Consider the following 22,720-nt stretch of genomic DNA (forward strand, 5'->3'; position numbering starts at 1 on the left):
TCCCTCTCCCTCTCGCCCCCGCCCTCTCCCTCTCCCTCTCGCCCCCGCCCTCTCCCTCTCCCTCTCGCCCCCGCCCTCTCCCTCTCCCTCTCGCCCCCGCCCTCTCCCTCTCCCTCTCGCCCCCGCCCTCTCCCTCTCCCTCTCGCCCCCGCCCTCTCCCTCTCCCTCTCGCCCCCGCCCTCTCCCTCTCCCTCTCCCTCTCGCCCCCGCCCTCTCCCTCTCCCTCTCCCTCTCGCCCCCGCCCTCTCCCTCTCCCTCTCCCTCTCGCCCCCGCCCTCTCCCTCTCCCTCTCGCCCCCGCCCTCTCCCTCTCCCTCTCGCCCCCGCCCTCTCCCTCTCCCTCTCGCCCCCGCCCTCTCCCTCTCCCTCTCGCCCCCGCCCTCTCCCTCTCCCTCTCGCCCCCGCCCTCTCCCTCTCCCTCTCGCCCCCGCCCTCTCCCTCTCCCTCTCGCCCCCGCCCTCTCCCTCTCCCTCTCGCCCCCGCCCTCTCCCTCTCCCTCTCGCCCCCGCCCTCTCCCTCTCCCTCTCGCCCCCGCCCTCTCCCTCTCCCTCTCGCCCCCGCCCTCTCCCTCTCCCTCTCGCCCCCGCCCTCTCCCTCTCCCTCTCGCCCCCGCCCTCTCCCTCTCCCTCTCGCCCCCGCCCTCTCCCTCTCCCTCTCGCCCCCGCCCTCTCCCTCTCCCTCTCGCCCCCGCCCTCTCCCTCTCCCTCTCGCCCCCGCCCTCTCCCTCTCCCTCTCGCCCCCGCCCTCTCCCTCTCCTTCTAGCCCCCGCCCTCTCCCTCTCCCTCTAGCCCCCGCCCTCTCCCTCTCCCTCTAGCCCCCGCCCTCTCCCTCTCCCTCTCGCCCCCGCCCTCTCCCTCTCGCCCCCGCCCCCGCCCCCTCGCTCTCGCCGCCGCCCCCGCCCCCTCGCTCTCGCCGCCGCCCCCGCCCCCTCGCTCTCGCCGCCGCCCCCGCCCCCTCGCTCTCGCCGCCGCCCCCGCCCCCTCGCTCTCGCCGCCGCCCCCGCCCCTCGCTCTCGCCGCCGCCCCCGCCCCCTCGCTCTCGCCGCCGCCCCCGCCCCCTCGCTCTCGCCGCCGCCCCCGCCCCCACCCCCTCGCTCTCGCCGCCGCCCCCGCCCCCACCCCCTCGCTCTCGCCGCCGCCCCCGCCCCCACCCCCTCGCTCTCGCGCGCTTTCTACGTCATAAGTGACTCCTGCAGGTTGTTAATAAGATAATACCAGCCCTTCTACTATGTGCATTTTAAATCAGTAGTAACACAGTGTGCAGAGATGGTTCGGAGTGTGTATGTTTCGCAAAATATATGAATGCTGTATGGAATACATAAAACAGTATTTCATGTAAAAAAAAAAAAAAAAAAAAAAAAAGAATAAAAAAAAAATACAAGGACACATCAACAGTCTCCATAGACCACCACACTTTGCTCTTCTGTACTTTGCTAGATGGGAAACAAATTTTTAGTCATCCTGTATGTCAGTTGCCATATTCTCCCAGGAAAGGCCTATTTCCCTGCCACAAATGCTGCTCATTCTTCAGTTTACAGACACATGCACTGTCTTCACCATTGTTGATTTTTGTCTTGGATACCTCTTCTCCTCATAGTAAATATACAGTTTGTCTTCCCCTTGTAGTCACCCTTTATTCTCTTGTAATTGTTAATCTACTTCCTACAATTAGCGTAGAGTCTTCTGTTTCTTTTCCGTCTGCTGTCCTTTAGTCGCACGTTTTGGTAAAGCTCCTTTCCAAAAAACTGTGACTCCAATACAATTTTTTTCATATGCTAGCCATGGCTTTAAAAAATTAATTCTGCTGGCCTTGGACTAATATGTACTAATGAATGCTGTTTCAAACTCCAAACAGCTCATATTGCTTCTCAGTAAATTGTTACACCATCTGTCCATGTTGTCCTCCATCCATCCATCCAACCATCTATTCAGCCATCTACAAATGATAATTGTATCTAGACCTGGCCACACATTTGGCAATAGGCCCTTAAAACTTACTGAGTGCAATTTTTCACCGGGACTGTACTTATTAAATAGTATCTGTTAATGAATTCTACTTCCACAACAAGCTGCATTGTGTGTTGTTCCATCTGCTATACCACTTGTTTCTTTCTTCGAACATTTGTGCATGACAGTCTTCACATTTTCTTGGGTAATCACTATTCATTTGTGTCGTATGAAAGCTCAGTGCCAATACGGTTATGTGGTTTTAGAAGTTTTGTGCAGTGTATCTATTGCTCAAAAGATCAGAAAGACAACTTGTGGAGTCTATAGTTGCCGCCCCCCCCTGCGCCCCTCCCCAAAGGAAGCTTTTGTTAGAATTTCTCTCAAGCTTTTAAGATATTCATGGTCTCCAAGAAATTTATGTGCACTGTATCCAGCAGCTATTGGGTGTAGGACTCCAAGTTTTTGTATACATACTGTGACGGACAGGAGAAAGCCACACACCCCAGCCCATGAGCACAGGACACTGCAAATGTTAGGCTGCCGATTGAAACATGAGATGAACTAGGAGAGTGAGTAAACAAGTGGAAGGGCTACTTTGAAGCTACCCCCTCAGAACATAATGTATAGAATGGGCACTGAGAGTGAGTTGGCACAGCTGAGGATCCCTGTTTAATGTTCAAATAGCCGTTAATTCCTATTTCCTTGGGCCCCTGCATCTTTGCAGGTTGGAATCAGTTTTAATCAGCTGCCAATCTCTGTTCGCAAACCACCAGGAGACTAGTCACATATTTAGCTTTTTTCTGTGTATTTTCGTAGTTTAGTTTTCTAGTAGTAGTAGTACAGGGTGGCGCACGATTTAAGTCACCCGATAGAATTTTGATCCTACAAGTATACTATTGGGGCAATAGCTTTCAAATTGTGCGCTCAGCTTCATGCTGTTCATGGCAGTTACACCAGATATTGTTGAGAGTTCATTGCTTCCGTTGAGTCTGCTATTTCAGTTTGCTGCAATGGCAGACAAAGGGCAGTTAACCATCGCACAAAAGGCAAAGATTGTGTTACTGTTTGCGGTGACGAACAGTGTTACATTGAGACAGTGAAGGCTTCAAGCTCATTTTGGCAGCCCACAGACAATACGCAGATTACAGCAAAAATTTGAAGGTACTGGACCTGTTTTGGAGTGTCAACGGCCACATGCACATACTGTATATTCGCCGCTAAACACTGAACCAGTTAGAAGCACTGGTAGTCTGAGTAAATCAACAAGAAGAGCCAGTACCAAGTTGGGAATTTCACGCCGATCTGTACAAGGAATTATTCAATCCAACCTTCGCTTGTGTCCATACAAGATGACAGTAGTGCGTAAGCTTACTGCGAGAGATAAGGAGCGGAGACTGCAGTTTGGAAGGTGGGCAACTGAGCAAGACAAAGAGGCAGTGCTGCACAACACATGGTTTTCTGATGAAGCTTATTTTTATGTGATTGGTGCTATGAACAAACAGAACATTTGACTCTGGGCACGTGAACCTCCGCGTATAATCCCCACGAAAGACACCTACAGGGAGAAAGTGTGTGTGGGGGGTCGCGATGTCAAGCCATGGAATCATCGGTCCATTCTCTGTTTTTAGTGGCCATTAACGGTCTAGCAGCAGCTGTAGGGCCATCCACTGCACCTTCTCTGTTTGCAGACGACTTCTGTATTTCGTACTGCTCCATCAGTACTGTGGTTGCTGAGTGGCACCCACAGGGAGCCATCCACAAGGTACAGTCATGGGCTCTAGCCCACAGTTTCCAGTTTTCAGCCGCAAAGTCGTGCGTTATGCACTTCTGTCGGCATCGTACTGTTCATCCAGAACCAGAACTTTACCTTAATGATGATCCACTCACTGTAGTGGAGACATATAGATTCTTAGGACTTGTTTTTGATGCCCGATTGACTGGGCTTCCTCACCTTTGTCAGCTTAAGCGGAAGTGTTGGCAGCACTTAAATGCTCTCTGCTGCCTGATCAACACCAACTGGGGTGGAGATCACTCTACGTTACTGCAGTTCTACAGAGCCCTTGTTCAGTTCCACCTTGACTATGGGAGTGTGGTATATGGTTTGGCGGTGCCCTCAGCATTGCATTTACTCGACCCAGTGCACCACTGTGGCGTTAGACTAGCAACAGGAGTTTTTAGGACGAGTCCGGTGACCAGTGTCCTGGTGGAGGCTGGGGTCCCTCCATTGAAGGTTAGGCATGCACAACTGCTCGCCAGTTACGTTGCGCATGTTCGTAGTTCTCCTGCGCATCTGAATTGCAATCTCCTTTTCCCACCCACGGTGGTTCATCTTCCACATCAGTGGCCCAGGTCAAAGCTTAAAATTGCAGTTCACATCCGATCCCTTCTATTCGAACTGGAGTCTTTGCCTTTACCACCAGTCATATTGAACATGTGATTCAGTAGGTTGTATTTCCAAGCTATATTCTTTACTTCTACATCAATAAATTTCAAATCTTGTCAACAACAAATGTGTTATTCATAAAACAAATCAGGAGACTTATTGTGCACCACTCTGTAGTAGTATGATGGATCCAAGAGGAGCTTGTGGCAGTTTGAAAACAGCTGAAGATGCTTATGGCCGTGGTCAGCCATCTGCAGGCTGCTGCCTGATGGTGTGGTGGTAGTGGAATAATTGGGGTGTCACATGCAACACCTCAGGTGTTGCTTGTTTTGTCCAAAGGTTCTGCTTTCGAGGCACCTTCCACCACACCTGATGCGGGTGATTCATGCTCACTGTAAGGTGAGTGGCAAGTTTTTACATAGTCATGGCCTCAAGGTGGGGAGTCAGTCTGGAGGCTGGCCATTTGACCTTACCCATTCACTTCGTGAATGGACAGATGGCTGCTCCTTTAGCAGGGTCTGAACAGGCCCATGAAAGGGTGGGCTTATTAGTTATTGGGAGCACCAGTGTTAGGCACTATTTGTAGCTCTTTACAGAAAAAGCATCCAGGTCTGAAAATAACTCCAATGTGCACCCAGTGTGTCTGCCATGGGGGCCTTATCAGGGATGTGGATGCAGCACTGCATGCAGCTATTGAGGGTGAGTGTGCTGTAGTCTGCAAGTTGTTGCTCATGTTGGCACCAGTGACACCTGTTGCTTGGGTTCTGAGGACATCCTCAGCTCCTTTGGGTGGCTGGTGGAAGTGGTGAAGACTGACCTCCCTTGTGGGATGCAATCAGGGCTCACAATTTTCAGTATTGTACCCTAAGTCGATCAGGATCCTTTGGTAGGAAGTCAAGTGAAGGGTCTTAGCCAGAGGCTCCATCGATTCTGTGACAGTCAAGGTTGCAGATTTCTGGACCTGTATTATACGGTGGAGATTTGTAGGTCGGCCCTAGATAGGTGGTAGTGTGGAGTACTTGTAGAGTGAGCATGGGTTTTTGTTTTTTTACACTAGGTGGTAGTTTGACGTCACCTGAATGATCTCTCGATACGCAGTGTGTGAAATCAGATTGCCTGCAAAGTAAAGACATTTTGACTGTCGAAATTTTAACAGTGAATTGTTGAAGTATTCAAAACAATATTCTGAATTTACCACCCTCCAGGAAAGTTATTGCACTCAACCTATTCTCAGAAAGCGCCAAAGGATTTAGCGAGGCATGGACTGTATATCAAAAAAGACTTATTTAGATGCCATGGGAGGGGGTGTGTTCATCGCCGTCAACAAAAAATTTTGTCTGTATCAAGGTCAAAATTGTGTCAGACTTGAAGTTTTACGTGACATTTTATGATGGCACGTCTCACTTCCAAGCAAGCTCCTGTGATGATGAAAAATGCTGTGATATTTAATAGTGAGTGAGGATCGGGCCATCCCACTGCAGGAGATATTATTAAGATATATCTGGATTGGAGAACTGCTTGAACCTATCACTTCTGCAAAGGAAGATGGTGAGTGAGCGTCTCCACCTGCTGTGTGGGGCTGCTGGGTGCCTTGGCATCAGGCTTTGAAATTTTTTTAGAAGACAATGATAAAAAGAAAAAGATCCTGACAAAAAATGGATTACATGACAAGTGACAGTAGAATTGGTTTACGTTAAAATATACTTCTCGTCTTTATCTAACACAAGCTCCACCTGTTTAAGGTGATCTGTCAACCCGCCTAGTATACAAGGTTATTTTGAAAGATGCTACTGTTGTAAAAACGTGTTTAAAGTGCAGTTGCGTACATATTCAAGTAGCTTGGAAGAAAATCAATGCTCTTTCAGCATCCATCCATGCGTAAGGTGAAGTATTTCTGTGAAGACTGCAGAAACATGGTTAGGTGGCACTGAATAGCAGGACCACATCAGTGAACATCGAGAAAGGCGACCTAAAGAAACTTTATTAAATAAATCTACTGGCACCAGACATGAATTGCGCAGAGTGGCCGCGCGATTTGAGTCACCATGTCACGGATTGCGCGGCCCCTCCCATCAGAGATCTGAGTCCTCCTTCGGGCATGGGTGTGTGTGTTGTTCTTAGCATAAGTTAGTTTAAGTAGTGTTTAAGTTTAGGGACGATGACCTGCACAGTTTAGCCCCTTAGGAATTCACACACATTTGAACCAAACATAAGAGAGTTACAGATTGCACACAGAAAGTGTAACACTGATGCCATACAAAAAACCATTGCAGTTCCATTACAGACAGAGAAGTTATCTGGACATGAGTAGCAGGCCTAGGTGAACTCGAGTTAATTATTGTATGATTTTGCTGGTCACCTGTTTCTGCTGAAACAGTTGTAGACTCATTCAAGGAACTTCTCTGATCAGTAGTGCAGAAATACCCAGATCATGCAGTATTAATTGGAGCCAACTTCAATCTACTGAGTATGGGCTGGCACATCAATGGATTCACTGCAGGTGGTACAGACAGTCAGTCTTTTCCGAAAACTGCCTTGAGCAACTAGTTAACCAATGCACACACATTAGAAATATTGTAGACTTTGCAGCTAAAAACAGGCCTGGCCATATTGACATTGACATGATGATGTCATAGTGACAGTGGTCACTAAAGCAAATAAATTGGTCATGACGGCTAGGAGAGTATTTGTGTTGGAAAAAGCAGAGAAGCAGTTGTTAATATCCCACATAGACAACGAATAGATATCATTTAGCCCCAATATGAATTATGGGCATAGTTTAAACTGATTGCAGATCATGCTCTGGAGATGTATGTGCCAAGTAAGTGTATTAGGAATGAAAAGGATCTACCATGGTTTAACAGTCAAATTTGGAAAATGCTGAGGAAACAAATTAAAATGCAAATGTTGACAGGCAAAAGCAAGTAGAAATTTGTGTGTCCATAAGAAGATCAGTGCATGAAACAAACAACTACTCCCACCATCATATGCTAGTAAAAGTTCTCGAGAACCCAAGAAAATTCTGGTCATGTGTAAAATCACAAAGCATTTCAAAGGTTTCGATCCAGTCATTCGTCGACCAGTCTCGGGTGGCAACAGAAGATAGCAGAAGTAAAGCTGAGGTTTTTAAATGTCACGTTTAAGAAATCATTCAAACATGAGGATCATAAAGAGCTTTGTTTAACTGTCGTACAGACTCCTGCAAAGAGGATGTAGAAATATGCATACATGCCATAGAAAAGCAACTGAGAGAGTTGAAAATAAGTCGCCAGGTCTAGACAAAATTCCAGTTCGGTTTTATAGTGTGTACTCTGCAGCACTGGTCCCTTACTTTAGCTTGCATTTCTCGTAAATCTCTTACCCAGCACGAAGTTCCAAGCAACTCGAAAAGTTCGCAGATGACTCCTGTGTACAAGAAATTCCTGTATATAAGAAAAGTAAAAGAATGGACCCACATAATAACAGATCAGTATCTGGGAACTTCTTTAATGGATGCCGAGTTCTCTGAGACAGAAAAGCTTACGTCTACAAATCGGCACTGATTTAGAAAGTGTATCTTGTGTGAAAATCAGCTTGCTCTTTTCTTACATGATATTCTACACATCATGGATGAAAGGCAACAGGCAGATTCCATATTCCTTGATTTACGGAAAGCAGTTGACGAAGTGCCTTGATGCAGACCGCTGACGAAGATCTGAGCATATGATTGAGTTTCACGATGTGTGTGCAGCTTGAAGACATCTTAAGTAATAGAACCCAGTATTTTGTCCTCCATGGTGAGTTCAGAGTATCCCAGGGAAGTGTGATAGGACCACTCTTATTCTCTATATGCATAAATGTTCTGATGGACAGAGTGAGCACCAATTTATAGCTGTTTGGCGATGACACTGTAGTGTATGGGAAGATGTTGTCGTCAAGTGACAGTAGGATGATACAGGATGGCTTTGACAGAATATATATTTGGTATGATGAATAGCAACTGGTTCTAAATGTAGAAATAATTTTAAGTTAATATGGATGGGTAGTGCAAAAATAATGTAACATTCAAGTACAGTATTTGAAGGGCGCTGCTTGACAGTCATATTGATTAAATATCCAGGCATAATGTTGCAAGTGATATGAAATCAAATGAGCACATCAGATTGGTAGTATGGAACGCAAATGCTAGACTTTGTTTTATTGGGAGAATTTTTGGAAAATGCAGATCATCCATAAAGGAGACAGCATATAGAATGCTAGGGCAACTCATTCTTGAGTACTGTTAGGTTGTGGGATCCCCATGAGGTAAATTAAAGGAAGACATCGAAGCAATTCAGAGGTGTGCAGTCAGATTTGTTACTAGTAGATTCAATCAGCATGCAAATATTGCAGAGATTCTTTGTGAACTCAAATGGGAATCAGTGTAGGGAAGATGACATTATTTTCACAAGGCACTATTGCAAAACTATAGAGAACCGGCATTTGAGGCTGACTGCAGATAGATTCTACTGCCATCAATGTACATTTCATGTAAGGACCACGAGGATAATATGAGAGAAATGTGGGCTCTTACAGAGGATTAAGGATGGCTTTTTTTCTCTCTGGGAAAGAGCTGTATAAAGCGACATTATAGTGAATGCCAATAAAATGTTGCTTTATTTTCATTATTGTAGGCTATTTCCCGTAAGTGTGTTGCATCCATTATTTAACAGGCATGGTATACAAATTATGGGGGAGGATTGGAAAATAATCCACAATAATTTTTTCTCCCCTGATATTGCAGTTGGAATGTTGAAATTTTATGACAGTATATTATGAAGTTTGCACTACAGAGGGTATTTTGTTTTCATGAGCAGCTCTGGCGAGAGACGTCTGAACTAAAAAACAAGCATGGCACGCTTGTTACTGTCATTGGCTTTGAAGAGCAGCAAAGTCTAGTTCAGTATCTGTGGGCCAAGGGGCATAAACTGAGTGAAATACACAAGGACATGCATGGCATGTATGGGCCATAGCAACATCTCTAGATGGTGTGCATTCTTCTATGTGAATCCACAGCCATGCTCCGGGCAGCTGGTAACAGCTGCAACACCGTACAACGTTGGAGCCATTGAGGCAGCAACTTTGAATGACGGGGTGTGCGACTCGAAACCTCATCGCAGCAGTTCAACATTTCCTATGGTGCAGTGGACAATATTTTTCATGAAACATAGAAATTTCGTAAAGTTAGTGCTCGCTGAGTGCCTAAGAATCTGACAGACAGCCACAAAAGCCAGCAAATGATGATAAGCATGGATCACTTGATACATTACACTGCAGAAATGCGTGACTTCCTGACAGGGATGTCACTGGTGATAAGTTGTGGGCATACCACTACATGCCCTAAACAAACCAGGCCCTATGGAATGGAAACATGCTGGTTTCCCAGTACAAACAAAACTCAAGGTGACTCAGTCTGCTAGGAAAGGGCTTGTGACAGTGTTCTGGGATACGCGTGGTGTATTACCGGTGGACTTTGCTGAACACTGGACCACTGTGAAGGCTGCAGCCGAAATTAAAACTTTGGATAAGTTGTATCGTGCCCTTCATGACAAATCATCATCATCATCATCATCATCATCATCAATTATCTGCTATATTAGCAGGTCCTTTGCCTCTCCATTTTCTGTGATCCATTGCTTCCTTCTTAAGGCTGCTGTATGTTGTACCGTCCATCATGTCATCCAGTATCTGGAATCTCCTCCTTCCTCGCTTCCTTTTCCCTTCTACATAACCTAAAACTGTTTTTATCAGTCCATCATTCTTTCTTAATATATGCCCAATCCAATTGGCAGTAGCTACAAGCAAAAGCCATGGACACTTAAAGGTTGTTGGAATGTGAAGAGTCAAAGCTAATGCTTCCTATGGGCCTCCTAGTAAATTGTGACTCATTTCAAATGCCACAACATTAATGCTGATGGTATCAAACTTCATGACAATGCTCACCTCATCTTGCTGTTCCTGTTCGTGAGAAAATTGTCAAATTTGGGTGGGAGGTACTCCAGCATTCACCATACGGTCCAGACATTGCACCATTGGACTTTCATCTATTTGTTCACATGAAGAAACTTCTGGCTGGCCAATGCTTTGTGGCAGACGCAGAAGTGAAATCAGCAGTCCGCAAATGGCTATACTCCAGCCAAACAGATTTCTTCGAACAAGGCATATAGAAACTGGTACCGCGATAGGAGAAGTGTGTTGAGAACAATGGTAGCTCTATAGAAAAGTAGGTAAAAGATGTAAGCTCATTGTGATTTCTTTTTGTTTTGTTACCTATTAAACTTTTCGGTAATAAAATTATTGTGCATTACTTTCCACTCTTCCCTTGTACTATACTCTACAAAGGCTCGAACAACCAGCAACTGCCACAGTTTTCTTGCTAGCAGTGCCCACACTTTCTCTCAAAGATACAAACTACTTTCAAAATATGAAAATGTGCTACAATAAATAAAATGCCTATAAAATGTCATACTGTACAACATACTTACCATGAGATACAGTCACAACTCCTGAAATCTATCATCCATGGCCTCTGGCCTGTTGTGCATGCATGGCAATCCTGGGTCCATGACAAGTCGTGAAAACCCACTGATTTGCCCCAACACATGAATGGACGTGGCCTGTGGGCAGAGCAGAGTGCTAGATCTGACAGTAGGATCTGTTAGTAGGAAATAATGGACCTCAGATTGGAAGGCCAGCTCCATCAGAGATACCTGCAGAGCTGACCCATGGTTCTGGCTCATTACAGAAATCCACTCATGTAAGGCCAGCTTACAACAGTCTCTGAATTATTAAACAAACTCCTGGACAAGAAATCTACATAAATTCTGGTACATTTTCTGACTTGTAATTTGTACTATACTGTCTTCAGTGCATTTCCCTGTATTGGTGGACATAGGTCTTGCTGCTTTCAAACTCACCACAAATTTACTTAAAATGGCTTACAATAAGCTTCTTATGTAGATTTACAATAATTAGAATTGAATTTAGCTATTGTTGTGTTGCTGGAGTTTTGTAAATTGCAATTAAAGATTTATGTTTCCAAGTAACTTAATAGTTAAGTGACATTCGTTTTGAAAAGGACTTTTAGATGCAATGTTAATTTCTATTGAGCACCACTGACTAGTTTGCCAAAATATCGTATTCTGTTTCTGTAACTATGTTTTAAATAATGATCTTAATTACTCCAGAATTAAATGAGTACAAATGACTGACATCATTTTGTCATTAGCTGTAGGGATACTTCTCTTATTTATATATATTTTTCATCTATTGTCTACTTTATCAGGAGGTCAGTAATTAGATATGTGCTTACAAGTGAACAGTGACAACGAAATATGATATTACTGGTGTTTGTAATTAGCATGGTTTTTAGGTAAGCTAATTATACTAAATAACCAAGACTAATAGATATTAAATTTAGGTTGGCTAAGTCCTGAGTTAAGAGTCAAGATTTTGGGTACTGTGTATATCATGTAAATGATATTGAAGATATCTGAAAAAAATAATAATTTTGGGAAGGAAAGAAACATAATGGGTGTCGAAGGATGCTGCTTGCTTTGTTACAGTGGCATCAGGTTACAAATATCCTGTGTAAGAAGAAAATGTCTCTATATGAATCCTAAATACTACCTAACAGCAATAACATACTTTATTAACAGAAGCATAATCCATTTCTGTAGAAATTACATTTACTAGACATTCTGTTTTTGTATCTTTTGATTAATGGATTGACACTTTAATCATTTGGAAAAAGGATTTCTTTCTTCGTCAGTTTATAGTATTAATAGAAAAATACAATTTGTATAATAAGAGTAGCAGTGGTCCTTGTGCAGTGCTGGTGACATGTTTTCCATGTTGTAAGATGTTCCCTTGTGTAAACTAATGACCACACTTGTGTTTTTTCTGATAGCACATTTTGTTTTTGGTGGGAACAAACTCTGTGTTCTTCTTGTGTTGTTTTACACATTTGCTTTGTACTGAAATACTGAAAGCAGTAGCTACAAGCAAAAGCCATGGACATTTAAAGGTTTTTGGAATGTGAAGAGTCAAAGCCAATGCTTCCTATGGGCCTCCTAGTAAATTGTGACTCATTTCAAAACCAGCACGCTGACAGCATAAATTGGTATCCACTATGTAATGGCTTCTACAATGGTGCTAGTAATGTTAGCTACCTAACTACTGACTCAGAAAACCAGTGCTCAAAGAAAATTATGAGGATAAGACAATTATTATCCACAAATTAGTTATAAAATTTTTTTGTAATCAAATAGGAAACTTACAAGAACATCATTTTTTGATGTAGTCTCCTTGTGTTTCAACACACTTGGTCCATCATTGTACAAGTTTCCTGATGCCCTCACAAAAGGAGGTTCTCGGTTGAGCTGCGAGCCAGGAATGTACCGCTTCTTTCACTCCTTCATGTGAAGCAAATTGACGGCCCCTTAATGCGTGTTTGAGTGGACCAAACAAGTAATAGTCAGAAGGGGCAAGATTGGGACTATATGGAGGATGATCCAGTACTTCAAATTTGAGTTTCTGGAGCATTTCAGCAGTGTGGGCAGCAGTATGTGGACGGGCATTGTCGTGTAACAGCACAACACCTTTTGACAGCATTCCTCGGTGTTTTCTTCGAATTGCAGGCTTTAGCCTGGCAGTAAGCATCTCACATAATGCACACTGTTTATTGTTGTGCCCTTTCCCCATAGTGTTTCAGTACTGGACCTCGTGCGTCTCAAAAAAACTGTAAGCATCAGTTTTCCTGCGGACAGTTGGGTCTTGAACTTTTTCTGGCACGGTGAATTTGAATGTTTCCGTTCCATGCTCTGCCATTTACTCTCCGGCTCGTAATGGTGGATCCATGTTTCGTCACCAGTAATGATCCTGTCTAAGAAGTCCCCTTCATTACCATAGCGATCCAAATATTTTTTGCATATGTCCAAGTGTGTTTGTTTATGCAACTGTGTGAGTTGTTTTGGGACCCATCTTGCACAAACTTTATGAAATCAAAGTCTGTTGTGGGTGATTTTTGTAGGCAGAACCATGACTAATTTGCCAACGATTGCCACTTCGTCAATAGTAAATTGTCTTTCTAAGAGAATCATTACATGTGAATGCTCAGTGGTTTCTTCATTTGTGGTGGTTAACGGTCGTCTGGCTCCTTCATCATGCATAACACTTCTGCGACCATTTCAGAATTTTTCAATCCATTTGTAGATACTCTGTTGTGGCAAAACAGTGTTCCCGTACTGTACCAAAAGTCTTCAATGAATTTCAGCCCCTGATACGCCTTCCGACCACAAAAAAACGGATCATTGGAAGTTGCTCTTCTTTGGTGCAAATAGTCAGCGGAGCAACCATGATTAACAGCATGGCAGCGATAATGAAACTAACCTAGCAGCTTGAAAATTGCAAAGATATAACAACAAATAAACAAAGCCTGTGTCATCAACGTAAAATGATAGTGCTACGAAAATAAACAAAAATATAACTAAATCGTGGATAATAATTGCCTTACCCTTATATAGTGGCTGCAATAAAGAATAAAGAAAACTGGTGAGTAATCTCATTGGAAGATTTATCATGTATATTACTGCTATTGAAGTAACAGGTTAAAATTTTATTTCAGGTTGAAGATTAATGGTAACATATCTTAAAAACTTTTTTGACAAATTAATATTTTAGTTTTGCTTACAGATGTACTGTGGAGATGGAGAATACAATGCACTAGCAGCCATCTGGTTTCAAACTCCAGAAGCAAGTGTACGTTCATTTTTTCATGATCCACCAGGTGAGATAATGTCCCAGAACTAGTGATCATATGTAATTGCACAATGAATTTCTACACTGCTCTTCATTATCAACAATTCATAGTATGTTATGAGGTCTTGCATTTTTCTAAAACAGATACGTAACTGTTTCTGTTGGATTTATAAAAAAATGTATAAAATGAGCAGAAGTATTTAAATATAAACGATCAGAATTCAATAATATTGCAACACATGGTATAAAACAGATACTAAACAAGAATACTCATACTGCTGTGAAATAAATACTAACAAAGAGATAGAGGGGCTGGCCAGTACTTACCTCAGCTCAGTACAGCCGATAGATACACAAAACAGAACAGAAACTTTACATTCCTAGCTTTCGGAACTTTGTTCCTTCATCAGGGAGGAGGGGGGGGGGGGGGGGGGGGAGAAGGGAAGAAGGGAGAGTGGGATTCAGTTACTCACAACCCAGGTTATGAAGCAATAGGGAAAGGTAAACAGTCAGGGTAGTAAGGATGGAGGCATGGTCATTAGAGGGAGGCCAAAGATATTCTACTGTAAGTACTGTGCCAGCTTCAAACCAAAGAGGATGCATACAGAAGTAAAGAGGTATATAATGTAAAGATAAACACAACTATGTAGGAGAAAAGATGCGTGAATGGCTAAAGAGGAGAGGGAAAATGGAGAAGACTGAAGAGTAAATGGGAGTGAGGTTGGTTAACGAGGGTTCAGTCCAGGGGGATGGCGGGATGAAAGGATGCGTTGGAGTGCAAGTTCCCATCTCCGCAGTTCCGAGGGACTGGTGTTGAGTGGGAGAAGCCAAATGGCACGTACGGTGTAGCTGGTTCCTAGGTCCCTAGAATTATGCTGTGGAGCATGCTCTGTTACTGGGTATTGGACACCTCCTAGGCAGACAGTTCATCTGTGCCCGTTCATGCACTCAGCCGGTTTAGTTGTCGTCATACCGATGTAAAAGGCTGTGCAGTGCAGGCATGTCAGCTGATAAATGACATGTGTTGTTTCACATGTGGCCCTGCCTTGAATTGTGTATGTTTTACCAGTAGCGGGGCTGGAGTAGGTGGTTGTGGGGGGGGGGGGGGGGGGGATGCATGGGGCAGGTTTTGCAGTGGGGTCGGTTACAGGGGTAGGAACCGCTGGGTAGAGAAGGTGGTCTGGGAATATTGTAGGGTTTGACAAGGATGTTACGGAGGTTAGGGTGGCGACAAATGGCAACTCTGGGTGGTGTGAGGAGAGTATTGTTATGGGATGATCTCATTTCAGGGCTTGACTTGAGAAAGTCATATCCCTGGTGGAGTAATTTGTTGATGTATTCGAGGCCAGGATAATATTGGGTGACAAGGGGGATGCTTCTGTGTGGTCTGGGTGTAGGAACATTGTTGTTGGACGGGGAGGAATGTATTGCTGAGGAGATCTGTTTGTGGACAAGGTCTGCAGGATAGTTGCAAGGGGGGGGGGGGGGGGGGAAGCACTGGTCAGGTTACTGGTGTAATTGTTCAGGGATTTGTCACTGGAGCAGATACGTTTGCCACGAATACCTAGGCTGTAGGGAATGGAGTGTTTGATGTGGAATGGATGGCTGCTGTCAAAGTGAAGGTACTGTTGTTTGTTCGTGGGTTTGATGTGGACAGAGGTGTGGATGTGAGCTTCAACAAGATGAAGGTCAACATCCGGGAAGGTGGCTTGGGTTTTGGAGAAGGACCAGGTGAAATTCAGATTCACAAAGTCCCTGTTTACCTTTCCCTATTGCTTCAGAACCTGGGTTGTGAGTAACTGAATCCACTCTCCCTTCTTCCCTTTTTTCCCCCCTCTCTCCTCCCTGATGGAGGAACAAAGTTCCGAAAGCTAGGAATGTAAATTTTCTGTTCTGTTTTGTGTATCTATCGGCTGTACTGAGCTGAGGTAAGTACTGGCCAGCCCCTCTTTCTCTTTGTTAGTATTTGTTTCACATCTTTATATGAGATTTTCCATTAATCAATACTCATACTGCATCACTCCTGTTGTTGAATGTAACTATGTGACACCTAATATATAAATGAATCTGTATGTTTAATATTGCAGAACCGAACAAGAATGAAATTAAAATCCTTGTAAGCAATGATCACCATGTTTTGTGGCTACACTGCATATCAAAAGTCGTTCACTCTCTCGTCATTCATTAATTTTCCCATTAACACTTTTGTAATAATTTATATTGCTCACTAGGAAGTATGATGTAAACTGATAACTTTTAGTTGGACATCATCAGCATTGAGGTTTTCTATATCACTTTACATCCCTCACAGATGATTTCCCCAAAAATAACTAAGAATAATAAGCTTAAATGCACACAAACTGTGAATTGTGCCACAGATGTAATTATTTTCATCGTCTAAGGCATGAACCATGGACCTTGCCGTTGGTGGGGAGGCTTGCATGCCTCAGTGATACAGATGGCCGTACCGTAGGTGCAACCACAATGGAGGGGTATCTGTTGAGAGGCCAGACAAACATGTGGTTCCTGAAGAGGGGCAGCAGCCTTTTCAGTAGTTGCAGGGGCAACAGTCTGGATGATTGACTGATCTTGCCTTGTAACACTAACCAAAACGGCCTTGCTGTGCTGGTACTGCAAATGGCTGAAAGCAAGGGGAAACTACAGCTGTAATTTTTCCCGAGGGCATGCAGCTTTACTGTATGTTTAAATGATGATGGCGTCCTCTTGGGTAAAATATTCCGGAGGTAAAATAGTCCCCCATTCGGATCTCCGGGCGGGGACTACTCAAGAGGACGTTGTTATCAGGAAAAAGAAAACTGGCGTTCTACGGATCGGAGCGTGGAATGTCAGATCCCTTAACCGGGCAGGTAGATTAGAAAATTTAAAAAGGGAAATGGATAGGTTAAAGTTAGATGTAGTGGGAATTAGTGAAGTTCGATGGCAGGAGGAACAGGACTTTTGGTCTGGTGAATACAGGATTATAAAACAAAATCAAATAGGGGTAATGCAGGAGTGGGTTTAATAATGAATAAAAAAATAGGAGTGTGGGTTAGCTACTACAAACAGCATAGTGAACGCATTATTGTGGCCAAGATAGACACGAAGCCCACACCTACTACAATAGTACAAGTTTATATCCCAACTAGCTCTGCAGATGATGAAGAAATTGATGAAATGTATGATGAGATAAGAAATTATTCAGGTAGTGGAGGGAGATGAAAATTTAATAGTCATGGGTGACTGGAATTCGAGAGTAGGAAAAGAGAGAGAAGGAAACATAGTAGGTGAACATGGATTGGAGCTAGGAAATGAAAGAGGAAGCTGCCTGGAAGAGTTTTGCACAGAGCATAACTTAATCATAGCTAACACTTGGTTCTAGAATCGTGAAAGAAGTTTGTATACATGGAAGAATCCTGGAGATACTAGAAGGTATCAGATAGATTATATAATGGTAAGACAGAGATTTAGGAACCAGGTTTTAAATTGTAAGACATTTCCAGGGGCAGATGTGGACCCTGACCGCAATCTATTGGTTATGAACTGTAGATTAAAACTGAAGAAACTGCAAAAAGGTGGGAATTTAAGAAGATGGGACCTGGATAAACTGAAAGAACCAGAGGTTGTACAGAGTTTCAGAGAGAGCATAAGGGAACAATTGACAGGAATGGGGGGAAAGAAGTACAGTGGAAGAAGAATGGGTAGCTCTGAGGGATGAAGTAGTGAAGGCAGCAGAGGATCAAGTAGGTAAAAAGATGAGGGCTAGTAGAACTCCTTGGGTAACAGAAGAAATATTGAACTTTAGTGATGAAAGGAGAAAATATAAATATGCAGTAAATGAAGCAGGCAAAAAGGAATACAGACGTCTCAAAAATGAGATCGACAGGAAGTGCAAAATGGCTAAGCAGGGATGGCTAGAGGACAAATGTAAGGATGTAGAGGCTTATCTCACTAGGGGCAAGATAGATACTGCCTACAGGAAAATTAAAGAGACCTTAGGAGACAAGAGAACCACTTGTATGAATATCAAGAGCTCAGATGGAAACCCAGTTCTAAGCAAAGAAGGGAAAGCAGAAAGGTGGAAGGGGTATATAGAGGGTCTATACAAGGGCGATGTACTTGAGGACAATATTATGGAAATGGAAGAGGATGTAGATGAAGATGAAATGAGAGATAAGATACTGCATGAAGAGTTTGACAGAGCACTGAAAGACCTGAGTCGAAACAAGGCCCCAGGAGTAGACAACATTCCATTAGAACTACTGATGGCCTTGGGAGAGCCAGTCCTAACAAAACTCTACCATCTGGTGAGCAAGATGTATGAGACAGGCGAAATACCCTCAGACTTAAAGAAGAATACAATAATTCCAATCCCAAAGAAAGCAGGTGTTGACAGATGTGAAAATTACCGAACTATCAGTTTAATTATTCACGGCTGCAAAATACTAACGCGAATACTTTAGTGACGAATGGAAAAACTGGTAGAAGCTGACCTTGGGGAAGATCAGTTTGGATTCCATAGAAATATTGGAACACATGAGGCAATACTGACCTTACGACTTATCTTAGAAGAAAGATTAAGGAAAGGCAAACCTACATTTCCAGCATTTGTAGACTTAGAGAAAGCTTTTGACAATGTTGACTGGAATACTCTCTTTCAAATTCTAAAGGTGGCAGGGGTAAAAAACAGGGAGCAAAAGGCTATTTACCATTTGTACAGAAACCAGACGGCAGTTATAAGAGTCGAGGGGCATGAAAGGGAAGCAGTGGTTGGGAAGAGAGTGAGACAGGGTTGTAGCCTCTCCCCGATGTTTTTCAATCTGTATATTGAGCAAGCAGTAAAGGAAACAAAAGAAAAATTTGGAGTAGGTATTAAAATCCATGGAGAAGAAATAAAAACTTTGAGGTTCGCCGATGACATTGTAATTCTATCAGAGACAGCAAAGGACTTGGAAGAGCAGTTGAACGGAATGGACAGTGTCTTGAAAGGAGGATATAAGATGAACATCAACAAAAGCAAAACGAGGATAATGGAATGTAGTCGAATTAAGTCGGGTGATGCTGAGGGAATTATATTAGGAAATGAGGCACTTAAAGTAGTAAAGGAGTTTTGCTATTTGGGGAGCAAAATAACTGATGATGGTCGAAGTATAGAAGATATAAAATGTAGACTGGCAACGGCAAGGAAAGCGTTTCTGAAGAAGAGAAATTTGTTAACATCGAGTATAGATTTAAGTGTCAGGAAGTCGTTTCTGAAAGTATTTGTATGGAGTGTAGCCATGTATGGAAGTGAAACATGGACGATAAATAGTTCAGACAACAAGAGAATAGAAGCTTTCAAAATGTGGTGCTACAGAAGAATGCTGAAGATTAGATGGGTAGATCACATCACTAATGAGGAGGTATTGAATAGAATTGGGGAGAAGAGGAGTAAGTGGCACAACTTGACAAAAAGAAGGGACCAGTTAGTAGGACATGTTCTGAGGCATCAAGGGATCACAAATTTAGCATTGGAGGGCAGCGTGGAGGGTAAAAATCGTAGAGGGAGACCAAGAGATGAATACACTAAGCAGATTCAGATGGATATGGGTTGCTGTAAGTACTGGGAGATGAAGCTTGCACAGGATAGAGTAGCATGGAGAGCTGCATCAAACCAGTCTCAGGACTGAAGACCACAACAACAACGAGGCGTGAAAAATTTATTTTTGCAATAGTATTAAAGTTTTTTACCAGACCAACTTTAGAATTGGATCTGTCTCGTAATTTTAATGGCACACACCATACAAAAGGGAGGCTTTGTGATCTACAGTAATTCTTATTGCCAGCTGGCTTTTGTCTCAGGATCTTTGCAACTGGTAGAGGAGGGTGAACCTTTGACTAGCAGGCGCTCATGCTGATGAAATGTCAGGAAAAGCATTAACCAAACATGTGCTACAGACGCCGATAAAAAAGCCAGCAAGCAATACATCAGTAAATGATTGGGGGTGGAAGCCTAAACAGTTTTGTAGTGATGTGTGTCCTTCGTAAGTCTGTAATGAGCTGGCTTCTTCACAATGTAACCGTATCGCAGAGCTTAAGAACCAGAACAGAAATAGCCTGTTTACCCACACGTTCTTCTCCATGTATGCCTTCCACATCCATACACGTTTTTGTAGCAATATTGCTGTGAAAACAATGCAAACAACTGTGATGCAAAGTGGCAGTCATAATCAGACCTACACAATTTAAACTGAGATGCTTAGGTACAAAATGCAGCTAAAATGTAGTTGAAATTTGTGTATAGATTCACAGTGGGATGTGCTGGTAGTTACTTTTATTGGTTTTTCTGGACTAGTACATTCAGTATTACTACCTGATCCAACTGAGAAGAAATTGAATGATGTACTATATGTACCCAGACAGTTTTAAAATTCACTGGGGTAGCTGCACAATCAAAATCCTGTATTTATACATCTGAGCAGCACCTAGGAATGGGTATATTATACAGACAACCTTTAAGGACATTGTTTCACAAGTGAGGAATGCGACCCAGCAACCAGGGGCAGATATGTTGCCCTGCAGCGTCAAATGGTGACCATCTGCTGAGAACCCCCATGTATTTCAAATATCAGGGATCACACATTGCTGTCATGAAGGAGAGTAATAAGGGTACAAGAAACAAATCTGTGACATCTGTAACTCATTCCACAAAATCTGCAATAGTGTTGTAAGCCATCAAATGAATGTGTGTGACAGGAACTACTCAGTTTGTGGTGTAATGTGTTGGGGTTGTATTCGGATTTACATACACAGTAAAGGCAATGATGGGACATATCACTGTAGTTTGTCACCACCAACCAGGGATCTAGTCTTCTGGTACCTCAGAGCCATTGCTCAGAGGATCAGCTGGATTATAGTTCACACACTAAGTGGTTATTGTTTTGTGGCCCTTGCCAACTGCTTAGATATTGGAGAAATTGATAAAGCACTGTTCCTTCCATTTTCTCTAATTCGTGTAACTCCTAAATAACTTTCCTGTAATGGACCACAAGGTATCATTTCACAATTGATAATCTGGTTCTGCTTGAGTGGTTAAGGCTTTCTTGCGTAAGTAAGACCTCAATGGTACCATTTTAAAATAACAAGAACTTTTATTCCATGTTGAGGCATAAATGCTACTGGACAGGTTCACCATTGGGCCTATGAGTACATACTCTTATCTTCATAATGCCCCATTTTTCTTACTGACTCTTTCTAACAGTTCTGAGTAGGAGGCAGTCTCCTTCAAGGAACCGTGCTAAGTATTCCCACTTTCGGTGTCAAAGTATCATGTTCATTAACAAGGTCAGATTAAGCCTTTCTGTTTGTGGACCGTTTTGATCTACCAATGTTTTGCTCTTTCTTCAATACTACATCTATAACAATGTGCAACCTGGAGGTAGTTTTTTCCCTTCTTTGGAAAGAGAAATAATTCATATGAATTGGATATACATTGTAATCTGAATGTAGCAGCTTTAGGAATTGTAATTTCATTGAGTTAGGTACCACAGTGGTTAAGCAATTAAACTCGGATTCAGAGTAGGATTTAAATCCTACCATCCATATGTAGCTTATTTGTGGTTACCTTAAACCACTTTAACAGAAAACTGAGCTGGTTCCTTTAACATCTACAGCTACATAAATTGTTTTGAGACCACTGAAATGCATGTGCCAATCACATGTGGAGCCCCAGGCACCTTTTGGTCCCCTTGTCCAGGCAGAGACACTAATCTGCTGCTGATAACTGTAATGCCATTAAGGTATTGATCTACACCTTTGGGGTGGAGCCAGTTCTCAATTAATCCAGAGAATAAACACTTCTTTCAATTATTTTTTTAAAACTTTATTTTGCGAAATTTAAGAAGTTGTTCTCAATCAAACTAATCTATGATGCCTGCCCATATTTGAGATGTCCCCTCACAATGCAGCATCATGTATGTAAGTGTAGCCTTTCATCTCATTACACTTCTCTTGTCTGAGGGTAACTTTAACTAATACCCACTTCCTAAAGTAGAATTACGTACAGAAAGTTATCATTGTTTCAAGTAAAAGTCTTTTCCATTCCTATCTCCTCTGTAAATTGTGACCGTTACTCACAGCCTGACTTTCCACTTCAGAAATTAAAGCATGCAGTTTTAACCTTCCCACAAGACTGACAACAACAATCCCTTAGCTTTTCAACCTTCTTTCCTTTATTAGCGTCATCCAGATCTACTTAATCATGGACGTCATTGTAGCAGCATTAATTTTGCTTTAATCCTGTGTTGCTCTTGTTCTTATAATTACAGTTTGATTAAATATGGCTCACAGGTGAACAAACTGATATTTGTTCTTGATCATCTTCAGTTCGCTTCCTCTCATATCCCTCCTGTGGTTCAGTGTCTATCTCCTTGAGAAATTTTCTCAGCCTTCAAGATTTTTACAATATAAGTTATATATTGCTGCTGACAGCTGTTCCTCATATGGGTAGTGAAATAAGAAATAACATATGCTGTGTAATGTAATAAACCGTGAGAAAAATGGGCAAAACTTGTAGCATCCTTCCCTCCCACAATAAGTTTCGTTAAAATGTGATTCTGTCTTTCACCTTCGCCCTTTTA

At 42.9% G+C, this 22,720-nt stretch overlaps 1 protein-coding gene across 2 annotated transcripts in view; it reads left to right on the plus strand.

Moving 5' to 3' along the window:
* The window catches only part of LOC124774890 (H(+)/Cl(-) exchange transporter 7), a 184,689-nt gene that overhangs the window by 129,884 nt on the left and 32,085 nt on the right, over positions 1-22,720 (plus strand). For both annotated transcript variants that reach the window (XM_047249546.1, XM_047249547.1), the window contains one exon: positions 14,040-14,133. In XM_047249546.1, the coding sequence (XP_047105502.1) occupies positions 14,040-14,133 (94 nt within the window). The remainder of the gene's footprint in view (positions 1-14,039; positions 14,134-22,720) is intronic.

This window comes from Schistocerca piceifrons, chromosome 2 (genome assembly GCF_021461385.2).
Source record: "Schistocerca piceifrons isolate TAMUIC-IGC-003096 chromosome 2, iqSchPice1.1, whole genome shotgun sequence".
Classification (NCBI taxonomy): domain Eukaryota; kingdom Metazoa; phylum Arthropoda; class Insecta; order Orthoptera; family Acrididae; genus Schistocerca; species Schistocerca piceifrons.